At 45.9% G+C, this 21,985-nt stretch overlaps 2 protein-coding genes and 1 long non-coding RNA gene across 3 annotated transcripts; 1 reads left to right on the top strand and 2 right to left on the bottom strand.

The window, feature by feature from the left end:
* Positions 1 to 418: 418 nt before the first annotated feature.
* LOC134809767 (uncharacterized) lies at positions 419 to 11,595 on the bottom strand. The gene is made up of 4 exons (XM_063808472.1): positions 11,422 to 11,595; positions 10,941 to 11,169; positions 6,873 to 6,923; positions 419 to 1,966 (listed from the first exon to the last, which is right to left on the bottom strand). Exons 1-4 carry the CDS (start codon positions 11,593 to 11,595, stop codon positions 1,713 to 1,715), a joined length of 708 nt encoding a protein of 235 aa, XP_063664542.1. The 3' UTR covers positions 419 to 1,712.
* A 2,558-nt stretch (positions 11,596 to 14,153) lies between these two features.
* On the bottom strand, positions 14,154 to 15,567 carry LOC107974373 (uncharacterized). Its single transcript, XR_001717086.4, has 2 exons — positions 15,142 to 15,567; positions 14,154 to 14,374 (listed from the first exon to the last, which is right to left on the bottom strand). It is a non-coding gene; the product is annotated as an uncharacterized LOC107974373 (long non-coding RNA).
* A 378-nt stretch (positions 15,568 to 15,945) lies between these two features.
* On the top strand, positions 15,946 to 18,672 carry NEUROG2 (neurogenin 2). Its single transcript, XM_001142826.8, has 2 exons — positions 15,946 to 16,337; positions 16,712 to 18,672. The coding sequence occupies exon 2, from the start codon at positions 16,713 to 16,715 to the stop codon at positions 17,529 to 17,531; it is 819 nt and encodes a 272-aa protein (XP_001142826.2). The 5' UTR covers positions 15,946 to 16,337; position 16,712; the 3' UTR covers positions 17,532 to 18,672.
* The last annotated feature ends 3,313 nt before the right edge of the window (positions 18,673 to 21,985 follow it).

The following is a 21,985-nucleotide window of genomic DNA, read 5'->3' as shown; positions in this document are numbered from 1 at the left end:
TTTTGAATAGATGATAACATTCCCATGGTTTGATATTCAAGAGGAACAAAAGGGAATACAGCAAAAAGTCTCCCCTGCTCTGTGTCCTCCAGCCTCCCAGGTTTCCTCCTCAGAATCAACCAATGTTATAAGATCCCTGTGTTTCCTTGCAGAAATATCTTACTAACATATAGGTAAATGCATATAAATATCTCCCCAGCCACCAGCTTTTATTTTTTTAATTTATTTTGTTTTTTATTTTTTAGATACAGGGTCTTGCTCTGTCCCTCAGGCTGGAGTGCAGTGGCATGATCTTAGCTCACTACAGCCTCAACCTCCTAGCCTCAAGTGATCCTCCCAACTTAGCCTTCCCAGTAGCTAGGATGACAAGTGCATGCCAGGCTAATTTTTTTTTTTTTTTTTTTTTTTGTATTTTTTTGTTAAGACGGGGTATGACTGTGTTGCCCTTGCTGAGGCTCAAGAGATTCTCTTGCCTCAGCATCATAAATGCTGGGATTATAGGTGTGAGTATGCTAGGTCCCACTTTTTTTTTTTAAAGATGGGGCTTTATTTTGTCATCCAGGATGCAGTGCAGTGGCACAAACATAGCTCACTATAGGCTTTTTGTAGAGAAGAGACCTCACTATGTTGCCCAGGCTAGGCCTGAACTTGTGGCCTTAAGCAAGCCTCCTGCCTTGGTGTCCCAAAGTGCTGGGATTACAGGCATGAGCCACTGTACCCAGCCTGGTCTCCCCCTTTTACATGGTAGACTACTATATAAAAAGTGTTGCATACCTTGCTTTTTTCACTGAACAATATCTATCTTAGAGCTCATTCCATGTTGTCTATACTTAAAAAAAAAGTCATCTGAGATTTATCATCACCCTAAATTACTCCAACATGCTGCTGACCACGACCTCTCCCTCACTTCTACACACACTTTCTGGCTTCATGAGCTCTCATTTCCTGACTCGTTACTATTCTGACATTCTATCAGTTCCCTTATCTTTTCCTTTCTGTCCAGACACCATCCTGCTTAAGCACTCTCAACTGCCTTGGCAAATTAGTGGCTTGCTGCAGTTTTTTTTTCCAGCTAATAAAACTCTGGATTTATTCAAACATCCTTTTCCATTTCCTTACACCTGGGTTTCTGGGTGTTCTAGAGGAAATTATTCTAATGTGCAGATGGGTGCCACAACACATTTATGATAACTGATCTCACATGTCCCATATGCCCAGAAGTTATATGTCCCTAAGCTCTTCAACTCATTGTCTTCAGTCACTCTTCCCACCAGAATGATTTTTCTAACATTGCAAATATGATCACATTAGAATTTTTTTATTGCAGCTCATCACCTATAATATTGTTTCTCAATATGTGATCATTGGTCTACCTGTGTCAGAACCACTGACTTCAAGGTCATTTATCCTAAGAAATATGTTTTTGTTTTTTAAAAACTACTTGCATTGAAGTACATAAAATATGCGTAATTTAAGTGTACATCTTGATGAATTTTGACAAATGTATGTACACCTTTGTAACCACCATCACAATCGAGAACATTTCCATTACCCGCAAAGTTCCCTTGGGCCCCTTTGGGGTGAGTCAGTCTCTCCTCCCCAAGGTAACCATTAATCCACTCTCTCCAGAGACTACTTTTACCTGTGTTAAAACTTCGTATACCTTTTTCACAAGATGGTACCGAATGCGAAGAAGGAAGCTCCTGCCCCACCTAAAGCCGAAGGAAGCTCCCGCCCCTCCTTTTGGCGAAGTCTTTGAAGGCCAAAAGACAGGGTTGAAGGGTGTCCACGGCCACAAAAAAAAAACACACAAAAAACAAAAAACAGAAGATCCGTACGTCACCCACCTTGCGGCGGCCCAAGACACTGCGATTCTGGAGGCAGCCCAAATATCCTCGGAAGAACGCCCCCAGGAGAAACAAGCTGGACCACTCTGCTGTCATCAGGTTTCTGCTGACCACTGAGTCTGCCATGAAGACCACATAAGATGTTCACTAGTTTACTTTCTTCTATTACCAAGATTGCTACCTTTGACTATCTAGGAATCAAGGTAATGTTAAGAGAGAGACCAAAAGGAGTTCCTTCTCTCTGTTATTTTTCTTTCTTTCTTTCTTTTTTTCTTTTGAGACGGAGTCTTGCTCTGTCGCCCAGGCTGGAGTGCAGTGGCGCGATCTCGGCTCACTGCAAGCTCCACCTCCCGGGTTCACTCCATTCTCCTGCCTCAGCCTCCCGATTAGCTGGGACTACAGGCGCCCGCCAGCACGCCTGGCTAATTTTTTGTATTTTTTTTTAGTAGAGAAGGGGTTCCACTGTGTTAGCCAGGATGGTCTCGATCTCCTGACCTCGTGATCCGCCCATCTCGGCCTTCCAAAGCGCTGGGATTACAGGCGTGAGCCCCGCGGCCGGCCCTCTCTGTTATTTTTCATTGGTTTGGGAGTTTGGAGCTTGTTAGATTGAGTTGTGAATGATAGAAAACTCAAAATAACAATGGCCTCAACAAGTAGAAGTTTATTTCTCCCATGCAAATAAGTTGGGAAGTAAACAATGTAGAACTGATATGGTGTCGCTGCTCCACCATCTCCAGGCTGTCCCCCTCTTCTCACGACCCAAGATGGAGATCCATATATCATATCCATATTCTCAGCAGCAGGGTAAAGGAAAAGCAAGGGAGGAGGGCATGCCCCTACCCTTAAGGACATGAAATTGCATGTGCCACTTCTGTTTGCATCTCATTGGCTAAAATTGGGTTGCACTGACCTCTCCTAGCTGCAAGGAAAGTGAGAAATGTAGTCTTTATCTTAGGCAGCCACATGCCCAGCTAAAAATGGGGATCTAACTACTATATAAAAAAGGAGAAAATGGCTAGTTGAGCACCACTGGCTGTCTTTTCTGTAGCAGTGTCACATTAAAGACATTCCCATTCAATCTTGTTGGGATATATCTACCTCATTGCATGTCTTGAAGATCTCAGGAGGTGGTGTTCCCATCGTCAGTTCATGGGGTAGGTCCCAACTCTGGTGTGGAGTTTATGAATCTAAGAACAGGCATCTATGGGGACATAGAGATTCTCTGGGCTCACTAATAATGTGAGATTTTAGTGCCCTGTTTACATTTATGTTTCTGATCATGTTGGCTCCGCGGAGTGCTTTAACAGCCAATAAGAAAAAAATGGCAACTTACTATGTACATTATTAGTCAACACTTAATGATAGCCAAATAACACTGTACAAAGATTTCTTGGTGTATCAAAAAAGGTGGATGGGGAGTGGTAGGCATATCACACAATATACCTGGTGCCATACTAAAGGCATCCAAACTTGAAACTTCACAGTGGCAAGTTATATGAAATTTGTGTTGTGTCTTCAGGTGATTTAAAAAAATATATGACATCTATCCTGTCAAGTTGATGTTAATTTGGATAGAATTGGCTTTATAGTTGTACTTATATTTATAAATTTTGTGGTTGTCATGGTTATATAAGAGATAAAAACAAGGAGTTTATAGTAAGATTTATATTTGTCCATCTTTAGATAACCTTATAATAACAATAGCACTGTCTGCACTGATGAGGCCACAGGGAATCTTTTCCCTTTCAGAAGGGTCAACACATTCCTCAAGGAAAGGGCACAAGCCTGAAATTGTCAAGTCTGGGTATACAGTGTGACAGGCCTAGACTGCAGTTGTGATCTGGGTGATCTTAGGCAAGTTTCCTCATTTGTGAAAATGGTAATGACAATAATGTCCTCATTGGGATTTGTGTGAAAACAAAATTAAATAATATATTCAAGGTTGGCAGGTGGTACAGTGCCTGGCTCATTGTAGGTTTGCTTCCCCTCTTCAAGAAGCAGTCCCTATATCCTCCAAATTTTCAAAAGGTATAAGCTGCAAATAAACATCTAAAAAAGTGCTCCAGAAAAACACTGAATCCTTTGGTCACCCAATGCAACCTAAAAATATGGAGAAAGACTAAGTAGAGAAAAAACTGCAAAAGAAATCATTCCTTTAGAGGATAACTTTGTCAAGAACACTCTTGTCAAGAGCACTGACACAGCCTTGCCATAGCCATAGACTATACACTGTCCAATAAGGAGGAGGAGGAAAAAGTGACGGTCTTCATCTCTGTGAATGCTATCTTGACCTAACTTTTAACTTGGTTCTCCACACTGATTAAATTACCTGGGCGAGTAAAGAAAAATCACTTTGTGTTCTGCAGATACATATCTTCTTAAATATCAAATTAAAGAGAAATTCCAATGCCAGCAAGTTGTGACTGAAATAACTATCTAGATATTCTTTCTTGGCCAAATTCTTGGGACCAAGAGATTACTACTGAATTCTTAGGAGGCTGTATCCATATGTTTCTTATTATTACTTTAAAAATTCTATGTGGTTTATTTCACCTCTATTTTATTAGGGAGAAAAAAGCACTTTGAATTTTTGGGATGAGAGGGAAGGAAAAGGCTTTTAATTTATTTTTGAGATGGAGTCTCACTCTGCCACCCAGCTGGAGTGCAGTGGCATGATCTTGGCTCACTGCAACCTGGCCACCTTCCGGGTTCAAGAGATCCTCCTGCCTCAGCCCCCCGAGTAGCTGGGATTACAGGCAAGAGCCACTACATCCAGCTAATTTTTGTATTTTCAGTAGAGATGGGGTTTCACCATGTTGGCCAGGCAGGTCTCAAACTCCTGACCTCAAGTGATCCACCTGCCTCAGCCTCCCAAAGTGCTGGGATTACAGGTGTGAGCCACTGCACCCGGCCGGAAAAGGCTTTTATTTCAATGAGGCACTACTCCTTTTTCAGAGACAGTCCCTCTGTGTTGCTCAGGCCATAGTGCAGTTGCACCATCTGGTTCAGTGCATCCAGGAACTCTTGGATTCAATTAATCTTCCTGCTTCTGCCTCCCAAAGTGCTAAGATTGTAGGCATGAGCCACTATGCCCAGCTGGAAACACAACATTCTTGATGCCAATTTTATAAGACACTGAGAGCCAAAGGAAGACTCAGAGAAGAAATCAAAATACCATGTGACTTTTTGGGTGGCCAGAAATTTATCTTAAGAAACAACACGCTGAAACCTAATACAATTTCCTTAAACCTCTGATCATTTGTTTTCTGAGAATATTGTTGGTCTCAAATCCAACGTAACTCAAATTATTTGAAGTATAAGAATAAGACTAGGCCGGGTGTGATGGCTCATGCCTGTAATCCCAACACTTTGGGAGGCTGAGGTGGACAGATCTCTTGAGCTCACGAGTTTGAGACCAGCTTGGACAGCATGGCAAGACCCCGTCTCTGCAAAAAATACAAAAATTAGCCGGGCATGGTGGCACACTCCTGTAGTCCCAGCTACTCAAGAGGCTAAGGAGAGAGGATCACCTGAGCCAGGGAAGTCGAGGCTGCAGTGAGTGAGCCGTGATCATGCCATTGCACTCCAGCCTGCATGACAGAAGCGAGACCCTGTCTCAAATAAAGAACCCACCAAATTCATGCAGATAATAAAATTATAATTTTCTCCACCTTTTAGTGGCATATTAGAATCTCCCCAGCTGGGAAATTTGAAAAAGAAACAAAACAAGGTGAAAGCTGTCTTCTACTTAGGATATTAATAGGGTTTGGGTTTCGGTTAATATTGACATAGAGTTTTATTTTTTATTTCTAGTCTATTTTGTTTTTACAAAATTTCTTAGTAGACTTTTACCATATAGCCTTAGAAAGGTATCTTGATTTTTCTGTACATTATTATATTGTGAGATTAATCTTTTTCTTCCTTCAAGAGAAAATGAAGCCTCAAATCCTCAAAAATAAAAACCCTGGAGAAAAAGAGAATTTGCTGAGAAGAATGCCATTATCCTCTTGCAAATCCTTTCCTTTCTCTTATTCTCAGTCCTGCTGTCTCATGCACCCAACAATAATACAACATAGTTTCAGCGTGGTGACTGGTGCTATAAAAATGCAGTTAAATAGAAACCCACAGTTGTGTCCTTCAGGGTAAAGATGGCTTCTGTCACAGAGAAAGCCAAAAGCCTAACAACATAGGAAAGCAAAACTCAGAATCAAGTATTTTCTGAATCCTGATTATTTTTAAAACAGTAGCCATAGATGCTATATTTCCAAGCACAAAATGAAAAAGGAAAGTTTTTAATTATGGCTGAGGGCAGGTCAAGAAGAAACACATTTAAGAAAGATTAGACACAAAGAATTTCCTGCTGGCAAGTGTTATTAAATAAAGGAATGTATTACTTTGAGACTTTTTTTTTTTTTTAATCTGGCTGGGCACAGAGGATCATGCCTGTAATCCCAGCACTTTGGGAAGCTGAAGCAGACAGATCACTTGAGCCCAAGAGTTCGAGTCCAGCCCGGACAACATGGTGAAACCCCGTCTCTACTAAAAATACAAAAATTAGCAGGCTGTGGTGGTGCTGTCTGTAGTTACAGCTACTCTGGAGGCTGAGGTGGGAGAATCGCTTGAACCTGGGAGGAAGTTGCATTGAGTGGGATGATGCCACTGCACTCCAGCCTGGGTGACAGAGCAAGACCCTGTCTCAAAAAACAAAAACAAACAAACAAAAAAAAACAAGTATTTCTTTAGAAATCCACCAGAACCCTATGATGAGGTCTCATCTCTCTGAAAAGTTATGTGATCCAGCATTGAGGAGCTTTCCTTTCTCTGTCCAGCCCCGGGAATTTTGATTTAACAAGAATACTGAAATTGCAATGTATGTTCCTCTTCTCTACAACAGTGTTTCCATTGATAGTTCAAGAATGAGTTTTAAACGTTTGTCTTAAAATTACAGTATCCCATGTCAGTGCAAATGGCTCAACTCCTGGGGCCTTAATTTTAACTGTGGATGAGTTCTACGATATAACTTACCCCACTTCAGACATCTCTGAACTGAAATTTCCTTCCAATGTTTGACAGAGACTACAAAAGAAAAGGCATTCTCCAGAAGGCTGGCATTTTAAAAAATAACAACTTCTGATTATGAATGTTCCAGTATTTACCTAGAAAACACAGAGATAAAAACTTAACTTACCACTACTCAATGGAAAAAAAACCACTATGAATATATTTTTCACTCTAGGATGTATGAGCTTATATGTCTGTCCAATCATTTAGATACAAATATCTATAAACTGGGGTCATACTAAACATTATGAGATTAAAAAATTAAATATCCATCAGAAATATAATTTTAATGTCTGCATGACATTTTGTTATTGTAGCAATTATATGTAAATATATTTACTACCAAAATTTTGTAGTAAACTATTGTATAATTTATTATTAGTCTCTACTGTTGATAAATGTGGGCAACTTAAATTCGTTCCAATTAACAGGTAAAGTGGTAAAATGGTAAGTCCTTAAGTTACCTTAGATCCTTGGGAAAGCACAGTAATTTGTTGACGAAGTTAAGGACAAGTAAAGTCAAGTGGGAAACAGATGAAAATGGCGAGCGGAAATAGAAGTTTGGGTGTCTGGACCCATGAACTAAGGCCTAAGGCAAATGATGCTGAACGCCTCTCTGTCCCCGCCCAACATTTTACACTCGGGACATCTAGCTAAAAATGAACATCAAATACCAATTCGGATGATAATTAAAATGTACTGGGGGAACGACAAGCAGTCTGGAGAATGAATCTGAACGTGGCTCTGGGTGCGTAAAGAAAACATCTGTACAGACATGATATAATACACAAAGTCTGTACCCACTCAGTGCATCTGAGTCCTTTTGAGCCTGGAGACCAAGTCCTTTTCCCCAGCCTATTGGGTCTTGGCGTCACTTCTAGCTGATTTGCTAAATCCTCAAAACAAAAGAAAACGAAACCCGTGGGGCTTAAATCCGGTTGTTCTTAAACTTGGCAACTATCAGAACCCTAGGGGAGGTGTTTTGTGTTTGTTTCTTTCGGCTTTTGAAACTGCATGTGAGGACGTGGCTGGGCACTGTGCGTTTGTAACCTGAGCCGCAGGTGAAGCTTCCCAGAGGGCGTCCCCGGACCGACTTCGAGGAGACCCCAAATCCACTGTCCCCCGGTGGCCGGCTGTCTTGGGAGCTTCCCCGCGGCCCCGAAGCCCCGCGGTGCTCTCAGGATACCCCCTCGACCTCCGTGCCCCACCAGGGGGCGCCCCGACTTCGCAGCGCGCCCGCGGTGAATCGGCTGCCCTCGGGCGGGCCCGGCCCTCCAGGACCAGAGCGCGTCCTGAAAACGCTCAGGTGCGGCAGGAAGGGAGTGTAACCCCGAGAGGGGCAGCAGGCTGTAGGGGGCGCCTCCTGCACACCCGTCAGCGCTCCGGCTCCCTCGGACACCGCTCTCGCAAAAGATCTTGTTTTGTGTTTTGTTTTAAAAGTCTTCTCCGCCCCCATACTGCTTGAAGGCGTAAATGAGGGAGGGGTGGGAGGGGTGGAAGGGGGAAACGGAGAAAAGAGACGCTGGCGGACTGAATACCTTCTTTAAATTACTGCTGACACCTCGGTTCCAGGCCCCTAAAATCTCAATCAACAATCTATTAGAACTCAACAGGAGTAAAACTAAATCCTCGTTTAAGTGTATTTATCCGATCTCCTTTCTCTCTTTCAAATGCTAAATCCATTTCAGCATATGCCCCCTTCTTTCTCTCGCCTTTCTCTCAAGACTGGCAGCCCATACCACTCTTGTAAATATGAAAGATGCTAATCATATGACATATCACGTCTCCGTCGGAGCCGGAATAAAGCCTTCAGATTTGGGATCATTGCCTCCAGACAACAGCTTCATCAGCCGGAAAGTTGGTTTTTTTTCTCCTTTCCTTCAACCCTCAATCCCTTCTTTGTCTGGAGGAAAATGCAGCCGACTCGAGCCACCCAGGCCATATGGTTCACTCTGTATTTTCTTAGTTGAATTCTGAATTGTTTCTGTGACTTGCGAAGTTTTTTTGGAAGTGCGTGTAAAGACATAGAAGAACTACTTGCGCAGGGAGCGCTGCCCGGGCGCACCGCGGCCGCCCCCTCCCGGCCTGGAGACCCGGCCCTGGCTCCTCCGCCGAGAGCTGTACTAGCAACTGCGTTATCGCAGGGTCGTTTCTACCAGGCAGGCCACAGCTGTCTGGTTCGCGCCTGGTGCTAACGCTGCGCCTCGCTAGGCGCCTGGCACTCGGTAGGCGCTCGAGAAATACTTCGGGGGGAAAGAAAGAATGGATAAATCAGCAATAAGTGTCGACCCCCAATGTTTTAGATTCTAAAGTATATCTTTAGATCCCTGAAAATAAACCATACCCCCGTCTCCCAACACTATTGCATTACACTGTTTTATTGTTACATACACGTATCCTTTTCTGATATATAAAACAATTTTTTTTTGTAGACGCGGTCTCACTCTGTTGCCCAGGCTGGAGTGCAGTGGTGCGATCTCGTCTCATTGCAACCTCCCGTTTCCGGGCTCAAGTGATTCTCCCACCTCAGCCTCCCGAGTAGCTGGGATTACAGGCACGTACCACCAAGCCTGGCTAATTTTTTTTTTTTTTTTTTTTTTTTTTTGAGACGGAGATTTGCCCTGTTGCCTAGGCTGGTCTCAAACTCCTGAGCTCAAGCGATCTCGGCCTCCCAACGCGCTGGGATTACAGGCATGAGCCACCGCGTGCCCGACCCCTAAAACGATTTTTAATACCTTTTGAATGTAAGCTCTGTGGGGGTAGGAATGTGCGTCTTGTGCGTCGGTGTTTCCTGGGCCTAGTACAGTGTTTGACATACACTGGGTGTTCATTAAGTGCAGTTTGAATGTAGGAAGGAGAAATGATTCAATGAATCAATTAAAGTAATAAACTGATATCCTTTTCCCAAAAGGTACAGATTAAGGAAGAGTCTCTGCTAAAGATTCGAACTTATTTACCTCAACAACACCCTTTTAATTTGTATCAGCAACAATAAACGATACATTTATTTCCAGAAGTGAATTAAGTTTTGTTTTGTTTTGTTTTGGGTATTTTTTTTTCCTTAGTGGGGAAAGGAGAGGGAAAATCAGCTTTCAAGATCTTTATCCATTTCTCAAAGTTCTGTGTTTTCCAGGTTCGGGACGGTCCCTGCGAGGGAGCAGGCTGCCAAATTTCCTTTCTCTCTGTCTAACTCCTTACACAAATCCCAAAGGGCCCTTTCACCAAATCATTAAATTCTACAGAGGTGGTCAAGCTCGCACTGCTTTTCATGAAACGCAGAAAGAAAAGGGTCCTTGAAGTTTAGAAGATGCCCAAGGAAAACTCCTTGAATGACATCAAAAGAATGAGTTTCCATAGCTGTTGAAGCACGAGGGCAGTGTATCCGCACAAAGGGGGATCGGGGCACTGGGACGGGCCCACCGCTCTGTCCCAGGACAATTGGGTCACTGAAATAGGGAATTAATTACCATTGGAGAGTGGGCAGCCCATTCACCACTGGCTGAGTTTTATTAAACGCCAATATAAATAACAAAACAACTCTTGTGGCTGCACTATTCCTACACGCCAAAGGAAGGATTATGCTGGGGATTAACATCTTAAAGTCTATGAGACTTTCTGACTCAAGGCTCGGAGCTGGTAATCGTGTTTGTCTCCTGGTTCAGCGATTAGTGCTCTCTTTCTTGCACTTTCCCCTGGATAGCCAATGTCCCTTTTTGCAGGCACAGAAGGGTGGGGAAGAGGTTCTCTCCCTAGTGGGCCCCCAGCTCTCCATTCACGCGCTGGCTGTTCTTTTCCCCTTACCTGAAGAAAACAATCAGAAAGCTGGCATGGATTGGCAAAATCTCCTACGGTAATTTCTTTCCTTCTTGGGAAAGAAGAGGGACATTTGGGTAGCGGGTTGCCTCAGGGATAAGAAGTCTGCGGAGCTTTGCCTTCCCCAGAGCAGGTGGGGACAGGGTATAGCGTCTGCGAAGAAGAAAGTGAGCCTCCTAGCACCTGCGGGGCCGATTCCGCGCTAGCAAGCTGACTGACCTTGTGTGTCAAGCCGAATCCCGGAATGTTTGGCTTGGAGGCACCAGGGCACGTCGTGCGGGCTTGGGGCCAGGGTCTCTAGAGTGGGGCTTGGGGCCTGGGGGATGATCTTCCCTGCCTTCTGTCTGCTCTGGTGGATGCCGATTCCTCGGACGCGATGAAAATACTGAAGGGGAGGGGCTGGCGCAGTGAAGCGCAGTTCAGTGACCTGGCCGGGACCTCTCCAGGGCTAGGTTCAAGCCGAATCCTCCCCGGACAGGATTCAAGGGGAAAACGTGGGGGAGACCGAGAATACCATGTGGGATGCAGTAACTGGGGATCGGGGCGAATTTACATTGTTTTCTCCTTGGCTTCCTTGGCTCCCGGATAGGGGACCGTCAGAAACTCCGAATTCACACTCATTCCCAGCGCTCACCACTATCAATAACGAATCCTAGCGTTGCAAGGGGTGCTCTGCGGAGAAAGCTAATTGTTTCCATACCAGGCTCTCCTGCTCTGGAAGCTGCGTTTCTAGCCTGCAGCGAAGAACTAGAGACCGTTGATGTAAAAGATGTTTAGGATTTACCAACTTTTTCCCGCCATCTTTCCATCTTTCTGAGAACTCACTCGGAGGATTAGGATTTGGGTTACAAAGCCCCCTTGTCAGGTACTTCATCTTGTTATTTTAGCAGAGGGTAGACACGCCATCTCCTTTGGCCAACGGTGGTTTACTGAATTGGGGGACAGGCTCGCTGGATAGCCAAACCTTGGCTTTTGTCCTCTCAGGGAAGGGCGCCCTCTTTCGCGCCCCCGACAGTCACCTGCAACAGCAAGGGACTAGCGCGGCGACCATTTGTCCTCTTTCGCAACTTGTGAGGTCGAAGTGTGGAGGGAATGTAGCCTATGGCTCCACAGCAACACCTACCCTAAACTTTAGGGCTTTTGGGTCGTCTCAAAGTTCAAGCTTCTTAGAAGCAACAAAGACTTTCTAAAGATCCCCACCCTCTCACCCCTCCCCTTACTCCACTTGTCTCTCACTACACGCACTCAGCTCCCATTCTTTCTGAGGCTTGGGGATGAGTTTAAATCATTGTGCTCCCATTTCTTGAAAACTGTCTGCTTTGAGCTTTTGTTCTCTTAAAGTAGGATTCTGCACTGAAAGAAGGGCTGAAGATGAACAGTTTGACCCCTTAGGACAGTTCATGCAATGGACAGGAGCGGCCCTCGGTCACCATCCTGGCTGATGCTATTCACTCACTCCCCTCCCCCTTCACAGAACATTTCAGCCTCGTTTCATCTGGACAATCTTTTAGACCACACAAGTGCCTCTTGAATTTATTTAAGTTAAAAGAGTGCTAGAAGAGTACAGCTAAGGATATTTGGCATTAGTTATGCCTTCGCAAAGCTGAGTACAAATCGAAATTGCTTTCTTTTTCCTGCAAAACTAAGCAAAATGCTGAACAAATACAATTCTGCTATCTAGGCAACTGTGAGTATGAACAGTTGGTCTTTGGATTGTATGAGGTTGTCCTTGGGTGTTTCTTTTCTTTTTAAAAATGATATTTTTCACAGTGAGAAATATTTTCAGAAATGCTCTGTGATCAAGTGTAAGTCAGCTCTTGAAGGCTACAGTACAAACACACAACCAAAATTTTTAAGAGTTTCAGGGTATATAGAGAGCGTCTTTTTTTTTTTAACAGATGTACTTTAAAAAATTGTTTTATACTTTTTTTTACATTTTAAGTTCTGGGATATACGTGTGCAGAATGTGCAGGTTTGTTTCAACATGTGCTGTGGCGGTTTGCTGCACCTATCAACCCATAATCTAGATTTTAAGTCCCTGCATGCATTAGGTATTGGTCCTAATGCTCTCCCTCCCCTTGTCCCCCAGCCCTCTTCCCCCCACCCCCGCAGGCCCCAGTATGTGATGTTCCCCTCCCTGTGTCCACGTGTTCTCATTTACAGATGTACTTTTTATAGTAATCAGACATACATCACTGCATATGCCCAAAGAAGCCCTCATTAAAAAAAATAAAATTCTATAAACCCGATGATGGCTTTACGTTTAGTGATTAGAAATTGATTTATAGCAATGTTTGAATATGTACATAATCCTAAGTTTCTTGACATTGTTGGAATAGTTTTTCCTTTTGCAGGAAACTTCCAGAATAGGAAGTGTGTAGTTTACCTTAATACAATTTTACCATTACTAAGCATCTGTGTAGGATATACTTAAATATGCATTATTAACTTATCACTCACAGACAGTATAGAAGGTTTGGATTTTGTCACAGGAAAACATGTGCCCTTTCAGTGAGTCATAAAAACATAAAATCCTGGGAGAATAAAAAAACTGGAGAGTCAGATGTCCAAATACTGTTAACAATCAACTAAAGAAATCCATTGTGTGTTTCACTGGCACTAAGCATCAAACCCAGCTTGATCTCATTGTTATTTGGGGTTATATGAGGCTCACCAAGTTTCCCTTTAAGTCTCTACTTCTACTTAACTGGATTCCAATTCTGTTCTTCCCCCAAATATATTTTATCATTAAATCAACCCAGCACTTCCTAGCTAAACCAAAAGTTTAAAGCAACGTGTCCAAAGACAGGTATCTCCACTGACACTAAAATAAATTTTCCTTTGTTTTCATTACATTAATCTATTTTGGCTTGTATTTCTTTGCAGGCAACTCCTGTGAAGCGATATAGATATCTAAAGACTGAAAAACCAAGGTTCCTCCTATCATTCAGGTATTTGTTTTTAAAAGTCTTGATCATTTCCTCAGAACCTAGCTTCCTTGTCCTTATATTTTATTCAAATTTACAAACAAATTCTGTGTCTGCTCCCACATGTTCCTTCAGTCCCTACTGGACTGGACACATCCACATCCTTGGCAGGTTTTCTTTTAGGGGGACTATGAGAAGAGTGTTTTCTTTTAGGGGGACTATGAGAAGAGTATTTTCTTGTTTCGTATCAGTGATAATTGCCTATAAATTAACGCTCATGTGTACAGCAGCAAAGGTAAGCACTTCTAGCATAATTTTTGCTTGGTCAAACTTTTTATGAAGTTCTGATTCTGCAGGTTCATGATAGACAGAAACCCAAAGATATGTGAGAGGCAGGTGCTGTGTGCTAGAAACATTGAAAGTGTCTCTCTTTTCTTCTTTCATTTTCATTTCTGCACTTCTAACACATGAAATTTAGCTGTTCTAAAATAATCGAGGAGGAAACTGGCAAATGATGCTTTTATATTTTGGGAATTTGCTTTAAAAAGGGAGAATATGAAAACACAAACATCAAAGAGCAAAGTGGAAATCATGATAGTTTTCAAATAATTCCAAGACAGAAGGAAGTCTGAAGTTTGAAGAACTGCAATGGGTAATGCTCCTTTTCACAAGTTTCTAATTTTCATTTTCTTTACTTTGTGCCTTCCAATCCTCCTTGTTACCTCCCTGAAGAAAACATTAAACAAATTAAAGCCATGCCAAAATACTAACAGCTAATTTAACCACCCCGTCTTTGGAATACAGCTTGTTTCTAAGTCCTACAAACTGAGGGAGACAGAAACCAGAAGACAGCATTCTCTTTCCCTTCTACTCTTCCACTCCTAACACTCCAACTGTGCCTTGCCTAAAGTTAATTTGCAAAGGGGATCTCAAGGGACGCCACTCCGGTCTACTGAAGTCCGGATCCATCCCCATGTCGACAAGAGGGTGGGCATGAACGTGGGGAAAGTGGGGAGGGCTAACGAGCAATTCAGAACAAGTTTCCCCCGAGGTCCAGTAGCCCTTCAGCTCTTTTTTGTCATTGAAAAGCAGAATTGGGAAGATGGGCCCCTTGTCCCTACAACGCCCCCCAGCGCGGAGCAGAGGTCACAGAAATGTCAGCGCAGCGCATTTGCTTGCAGGAGCAGCAGCTCTGCCGCTCCTCCCGCTCGGTTCGCTGCCACCCACGCAGGAAGCCTCCTTGCTGTCCCTCCAGGCTATAAACTGGGTTAACCCCAGCAAAACCTGCATCAGTGCCCGGAGCCTCAGTTTCCTGTATGTAAAATGAGGGGGATCCTTTCAGCTCTAACATGTGAGTGATTTCATTCTCACATCCTCTGAAAGCTCATCAACTGCTCCCCTATCCGACCTCCCCTCCCAAGAGACGCCTGTTTGAATCCCCAGTGTCCTCTCCCTTCACTCTCCCACGCCGTTTCGACGGACCCCAAACACACTTGTTCACGAGGTGTCCACATCTCTCCATCCACGCCATTCTCCTCCCCTAACCAAATGAATCAATTTTAAAATCGTTTACTATTTGATACAACCCCTAAGAGGCTTTGCCAAGAGACGCCCGGCAGCACCACAGGGCTAACTGCTTTCCCCGGGATTCTGACCCCCATTAACTAATTCCTAGTTCCCATCACCCGGGAGTTAGGAGGGCCGGCAGCGCCGGGTGCGGTGCCTGCGCGCGCGCCGGGCGGGGGGAGCCTCGGCGGCAGCGAGGACGAAGGCGGGGGCGGTAGCACGGGTCCCCCCATCCGCCCCCAGCGCTCGGGCCCCTAATGAGCTGCTGAAAGGGAGCGGGCTCCGGTGCGCGTGGCTCGCAGGCCTCCCGGAGTCCAGGGCGCCCTGATTGGCCAGCTGCGCCTCGCGACCTCCATTCATTAATAAATTAGCGGCACGCTCCAGCCGAGCGCGAGCCACCAATCACAATGGACAGCGGCGGCGACAACAGCCGCAGCTTGAGCTTCTGCGGCCGCTGCGGCTTCGCCAGCTCCGGCCGCAGCCCGGAGCTCCAACAGGAGCTTTAGAACCATTTTATGCTGATTAGATAAAGGGGGAAAAGAGAGGCGGGGGTGGTGGGAGGAGGAGGAGGATGGATGGCAGGGCCAAGGGAGGGGGAAAGGCGGTGAAGAAAGAGAAAGAAATGAATGATGATAATGCAATGAAAAGAATAAGCCAGAGGAGGGAAAAGCGGGGGAGAAGGGGGGCAGGACTGACAGGAGGAGGAGGCGGTGGCGGGGAAGGAGGGGGCCCGGGGCAGATCTGATTGTTTTCTTGGTGGTATATAAGGGGTTTTAAGGAGAGTCGTGTGCCAGACACGCAGCCACTGAACCACAAGCAGCTTCGCTTTAACTGGAGTGCCTGGGAGTCGCGTGCCAGGAGCCGCACGGCCAGGGACTGACTGACAGACAGACACGCACCACCACCACAACACACGAGACCCGGGCGGGCCGCCGCCGCCGCCGCCGGGGCTCTTGGCAAACTCGCCGGTCGCAGAGGTCCCCCGCGGAGCTGCGCCACAGTAGCGCCGGGCTTGCAGCTTTCACGCCGCGCGAAGGACGCGGCGCTGCGCTCGCAGCTGCGCGGAGATTCCCGGCACACGCCAAAGTCACAGCAACGCTGAGGCACAGTTAGAGCCAACTAAGTAAGTATTCGAGCCACCGCTTCCAACTACGCAGGTGGTTTCCCCGCACTCAGTCCAACCACACCCGCACGCCCTCTGCTCCGCGCAGAATCTTTGTCGCGGAGGCCGCATTCCCTTCTCGGGGAGGGAACGCAGGACGGCCCGCGGAGGGCAGGACCCGGCTGACTGGCGGCAGGGTCACAGCGAGCGCTAGCGGCGCTCCTGACCTTGGTTAGCACTGCCTGGGTTTCTTCCTTCGCCTTCCTGCTCCGCGCCATTCGGAGCTGGTCTTCTCGGGTGCGCGCCGGAGCACGCCCCTGTGACACGAAGATCGCGCCTCTGTTTCTTTCCTTACACCTCACTGCCTTTTTCCCCTTCCTCTCTCTCTTCGGTAGGATGTTCGTCAAATCCGAGACCTTGGAGTTGAAGGAGGAAGAGGACGTGTTAGTGCTGCTCGGATCGGCCTCCCCCGCCTTGGCGGCCCTGACCCCGCTGTCATCCAGCGCCGACGAAGAAGAGGAGGAGGAGCCGGGCGCGTCAGGCGGGGCGCGTCGGCAGCGCGGGGCTGAGGCCGGGCAGGGGGCGCGGGGCGGCGTGGCTGCGGGTGCGGAGGGCTGCCGGCCCGCACGGCTGCTGGGTCTGGTACACGATTGCAAACGGCGCCCTTCCCGGGCGCGGGCCGTCTCCCGAGGCGCCAAGACGGCCGAGACGGTGCAGCGCATCAAGAAGACCCGTAGACTGAAGGCCAACAACCGCGAGCGAAACCGCATGCACAACCTCAACGCGGCACTGGACGCGCTGCGCGAGGTGCTCCCCACGTTCCCCGAGGACGCCAAGCTCACCAAGATCGAGACCCTGCGCTTCGCCCACAACTACATCTGGGCGCTCACCGAGACCCTGCGCCTGGCGGATCACTGCGGGGGCGGCGGCGGGGGCCTGCCGGGGGCGCTCTTCTCCGAGGCAGTGTTGCTGAGCCCGGGAGGCGCCAGCGCCGCCCTGAGCAGCAGCGGAGACAGCCCCTCGCCCGCCTCCACGTGGAGTTGCACCAACAGCCCCGCGCCGTCCTCCTCCGTGTCCTCCAACTCCACCTCCCCCTACAGCTGCACTTTATCGCCCGCCAGCCCGGCCGGGTCAGACATGGACTATTGGCAGCCCCCACCTCCCGACAAGCACCGCTATGCACCTCACCTCCCCATAGCCAGGGATTGTATCTAGAGCTGCCATTTCTGCTACCCACGCCAGGCCTTAGTGGGTTCCCTTTCGTGTCCCCAGTCGAGCCCTCCTCCCTTCCCCTGCCCCTCCTTTCCACGCCCTGGAAACCATCTCATTTCACAGGGCAGGTGTAGCCTTTTTGATTCCTCGGTTGTTTCTTGCATTTCTTGGCTTTGGGTATCCTTCATTCAGACGGGCTCTGATTTATTGAAGGTGTGATGGAGCTTATTGTCAAAGCCAAGGGTGGCGTTTTGGGGGCGCTTCTTGAGACGAAAAAGACCCTGGGAAGAGATGATGGTGGCATATCTAAAGAGTTTGCAGAGCGGACTGACGCTCCTCCTCTTTCTCTTTAACGCCGAAGGACTTGGTGCAGTTCGTGTGAATCTCACAGGGGGAATGCAACTGGTTCCTGTGATCTCTTCACCTTTGCTTCTACATAGAGATGTTAATGTCGAGTAGAAAGAAATGTATCTTAGCATCTGAATGATTTTGCTGGTAATAATATTATCCACAGATTTGCAATGGCTGGCATCTGCTTTATTCCCATTGCTGTCTGCAGGCTGTGGGAATTTCACCTGTCAAACCAAACTTCCCTCTCTGATGTGCACTTTGTTCTGTTTCCCAGATTCGTCACAATGCCTATTGTCCTGTCCTTCTCTTTCCTTTTTCTTCCCCATTTTGCCATCTGTCTCTTATGATTTATAAGGGGAAAAAAACTTGTTTTGTTAGAGGGGCAGGTTAGAAGTCATTGTATAATTTGTAGGCTTTGTAATGATTGAATGCAAGCGTGGAAATTTAGGCTGAACTCTCTATCAAAAGGAAAAATGCGGAGGAAAAGGGAAAAATCAGGAGGGAGGATTGCTTCATGCATTATTTATCTCGACCTTTTAGGGGAGAAGGAACTCCCCCATTCTTTCAAGAGATTAAAAATAAATCAACAGTCTGAAAACCTAAGCAGACACGGAGCATTATCCGGATCAGCCACACACGTGTTCCCTTCTATTTATTATAAAGAAATTTTTCATGGGAAAATATGTATTTTTTGTATATTCTACAGAGTTTATTCTAGTATGTATTTACATCTTGAAGAACAAGAAAGTTGTTCTTGTGATTAAACTATAAATAAACTATCTAATTTTCATAAGTTTGTGTGTTGTATTCTACCTTTTTCTTGCTTATGTGATTTTTAGATGCCAAATGAGTTGTGTTTTTTTGAAATTCTTCCCATGTCAAATTGAATATAGTACTTGTATTTTTGGCAATGCTTTGTGTAGAATATCACTAAGAAATCACAAAAAGCTGAATCATATTTGAGACACTAATATTGAAAATAAGAGTGTAACTCTCTATTTTTAAGATAAACACACAATTTATTTCTAAGAAATAAATTTCTGAGCAAACAAGATAAGCAAAAAAGGGGAGAAGAATTTAAATGATAATTAAGTCATGATAAGCTCCAAAGTTCAGAAAACCTTGATTTGAAAAAAAGTGAAGTTGGAATTTCTTGGTGGAGTGTGTAGAAATTTGTTTTTTGTGCAACTCGTTTGGCTTCAATTCTCATCTGTAAACTGAAGGGATTGGACATGACCTCCAAGGGTGCTCCCTTTCCAGCTCTAACATCTGTGATGTAACATGTTGTACGTATAAATTCATTATTAGAAGCAGATTTCCTATTAGGCATTTTAACAAGCTAGTTGCTTTTAAAAGCAGACTCCCAGAATAAAGCAGATATTTAGAGTGAACTGGAATTGAAAATATATAAAGAAATAGCTCTGCTTTCCCAATATTTGAAGTAATTACATAGTCAAAACTTCTTCAAAGAGAAAGCAAAAATGGTTTAACTTGCACCTCAATCTCCAAAGCAGAAATGAATGACCTTTGATTGGCTTTGGGTCAAAAATGACCAAATGAAGGTTGACCACATTCTATGCTTAATCCCCTTGGGGAAGAGTGTCTATGACAACACAAGCTAAAAAATATCACATTAAAACTTGGTCGTTCACAGCACCCACCTCCCCATGAATGTCTTACCTGCATCTGGTTTGGGCTAAATACTCCACTCTTCTGCACAATGCAATAATAATTTCTCCTGAGGTGTCTATCTGAAACTACTCCTCTCTAATAACTCCATTTTAATCAAAGGAAGAACTAACTCAGGGTTTTTGTTTCATTTTTTATAGCCAAGCATGAGATACCTTTTGGTAAATCCCTTTTAATTTAAAGACTGTGTTACTCTTAGCTGCTCTTTGATTATCTGACATGGGGAGAAAGTGATATTTCTCTTATATTCACATTTATGTTTCTAATGTTTAAAAAGCCAAGCCAGCAAGCAAAGGAATTGTAATATGATAGTTTGAAAACACCAGTTTTGGTGCTGAACAATGCTTCTTCTGGTGATACATTTGATGATACATGGTGCTTCTTTTGGAAACTTGCTAAAGAAATAGTTCATGACAAAATCTCAGATGCAGCTACTCCTCCGACTATGGGAAACCTTCTCAATTGGTGAAGCCATCCCATAAAAAGATGACCCTAATGGCTAAGGTGTAGAGGCAGGGATGGATAGATGATTCAATAATCCTAGCTCTGAGCAAGACTAATACAGCTAATACAGCTAATACAGACTTCACTCTTGACCTAGCAGACTCTACACACTTCTTCCAGGTCCAGAGTCTTGTTCAAGTTCTCAAAGCTGGAGCTTGCAGGTCCCCATTACACACAAGCAGATATATCCTAAGTGCCCGGGCTTTCATCTACCATTTGCAATTCACACTCAGGCTTTCCCTTCCCCATCTAGAACACACCTTATTTTAAACTAAATTGGCGCAATTATTTTGTATGGCATCTAATCATCTTAAGCGGGTAAGAATGATGTTCTGACTGCCTCAGCGCCGAGATTCTCTCCCCTAATCCGTTGCAACCTTCACAGCCCGTGGCCTGAGGCCCAGTCGTTCTCGTCCCTTCCTAGTAGGAATGAGTACAATTAGAGGGTCAAAGCCGCTGCTTCTGCAGTAGGCAACAAGGTAGTATTTCCATTTTATTCATTTCCCTCCGGACATTGTGACCTCGCTGTGATGGGCTGCATCTGTGTGCACCAAGTAGGTTTGCAGGCCTCGGAGCCACGCCATTTTATTTCTGGTGGCTCTGATGAGAGACACTTCAAACAACGCTGTGGAGATTTTCTTCCGGTGACAGACACAGACTCTCAGTGTTTCTAGATCTTTCCAACGCCAGCTAGCGCGCTGCGGCGCGTTTGCCTAAGTGCGGAGAGGCGCGAAGGTGGGTCCTGTTCTCATTGGAGCGTCGCTTTAGCGCGGCCGGCGTTCCGGGATTGGCTGTATTTATTTGTTCTAAAGTGCTCAGGCCTTGTTACGGCTCATTTTTCCTTCACTAGATTTTAAATACATCCATCTGAGTGCCAAGAAGGAGAAAAAAAAAGTAGAGAGGCGGACTGCTAACCGCTGGGCCCGCCACGGGAGCCGGACCTAGGCTCAGCCGGAGGCAGGAGGAGGGGCTGAGGCTTCCCGGGCCCGCAGCACCCGGACCAGAGCCGGATGGGCGCTCCTGGTGTCCCAGCTGAGGCGAAGGCCCTGGGCGGCTTTGGCCAGGAGGGAGGAAGGGCCCATTCGGCACTTCCCAAAGCCTAGTCCGATGGCCCAGGAAGGGCGTTTAGACCCAAGGCCGGCTTCAGCTGCCCAGCCGCCAGTCTGGGTCACAGGCTGCTAAAGGGCCGGGCTTGAGGGCGAGGCTGGGAGCTGCGGCGCCCCCACCCGCTGGGTACACCCCCCTGCATTGCACACCCCTGAGCTGGTTGTGACTTCTGGGCACCGACACCTGGAACCGGTTAAAAGCGCCTCCTCCTCACCGCCAGCCTCGGTCTCCCCCGAGCCCCCTCGGGCTCCCAAGCGAGCTTTGAATGTATTAATTAAATAAAGCGGGCAGCTCTTGAATCGCGCCAATGCAGTGCGCTCCCGGGAGCGTGAAAGTCCCGGCCTCCGAATCTGCAAAAGAAATGTGTGAAAAGAGAATTAGTGAAATTAGGTTAGACCAATAAAACGTGAGGGCTCCAATACCCCCCTTTCTCGCTCCCCCAGCCTGGGGCTAGAAGGGCTATCTGGTCTGATCTATTGTTTCCTGCCCTGGCAGGGGGTTCATTGTGTGATAAATAATTCCCCCTCCATTTTCTTTTATTCTTAAAAAAAAATGGGTATTTGCATAATCAGTGCTTTGATGTGGCCAGAAATCGGAGGTTTGGTCTCCCCAAGTCTGCTATTGGTAGCGAAGCAACAAAGCTAGATCCAGATCTTTCACTTCGCTGACAGTGTGTGGGGCAGATTGTCAGAAATAGCAGCGTTAAGCTGCTGCCTTCTTTTTTAAAGACCACTTTAATGATTAAACTTAAGGAATGTCCAAAAAAGGAGGGATGAAAGACCAGCTTTCTCATCACTCCACGGACA

Source organism: Pan troglodytes, chromosome 3, assembly GCF_028858775.2.
Source record: "Pan troglodytes isolate AG18354 chromosome 3, NHGRI_mPanTro3-v2.0_pri, whole genome shotgun sequence".
Taxonomy (NCBI): Eukaryota; Metazoa; Chordata; class Mammalia; order Primates; family Hominidae; genus Pan; species Pan troglodytes.
Note: the sequence above shows the minus strand (reverse complement) of the source record. Positions and strands in the feature narration are given on the sequence as shown.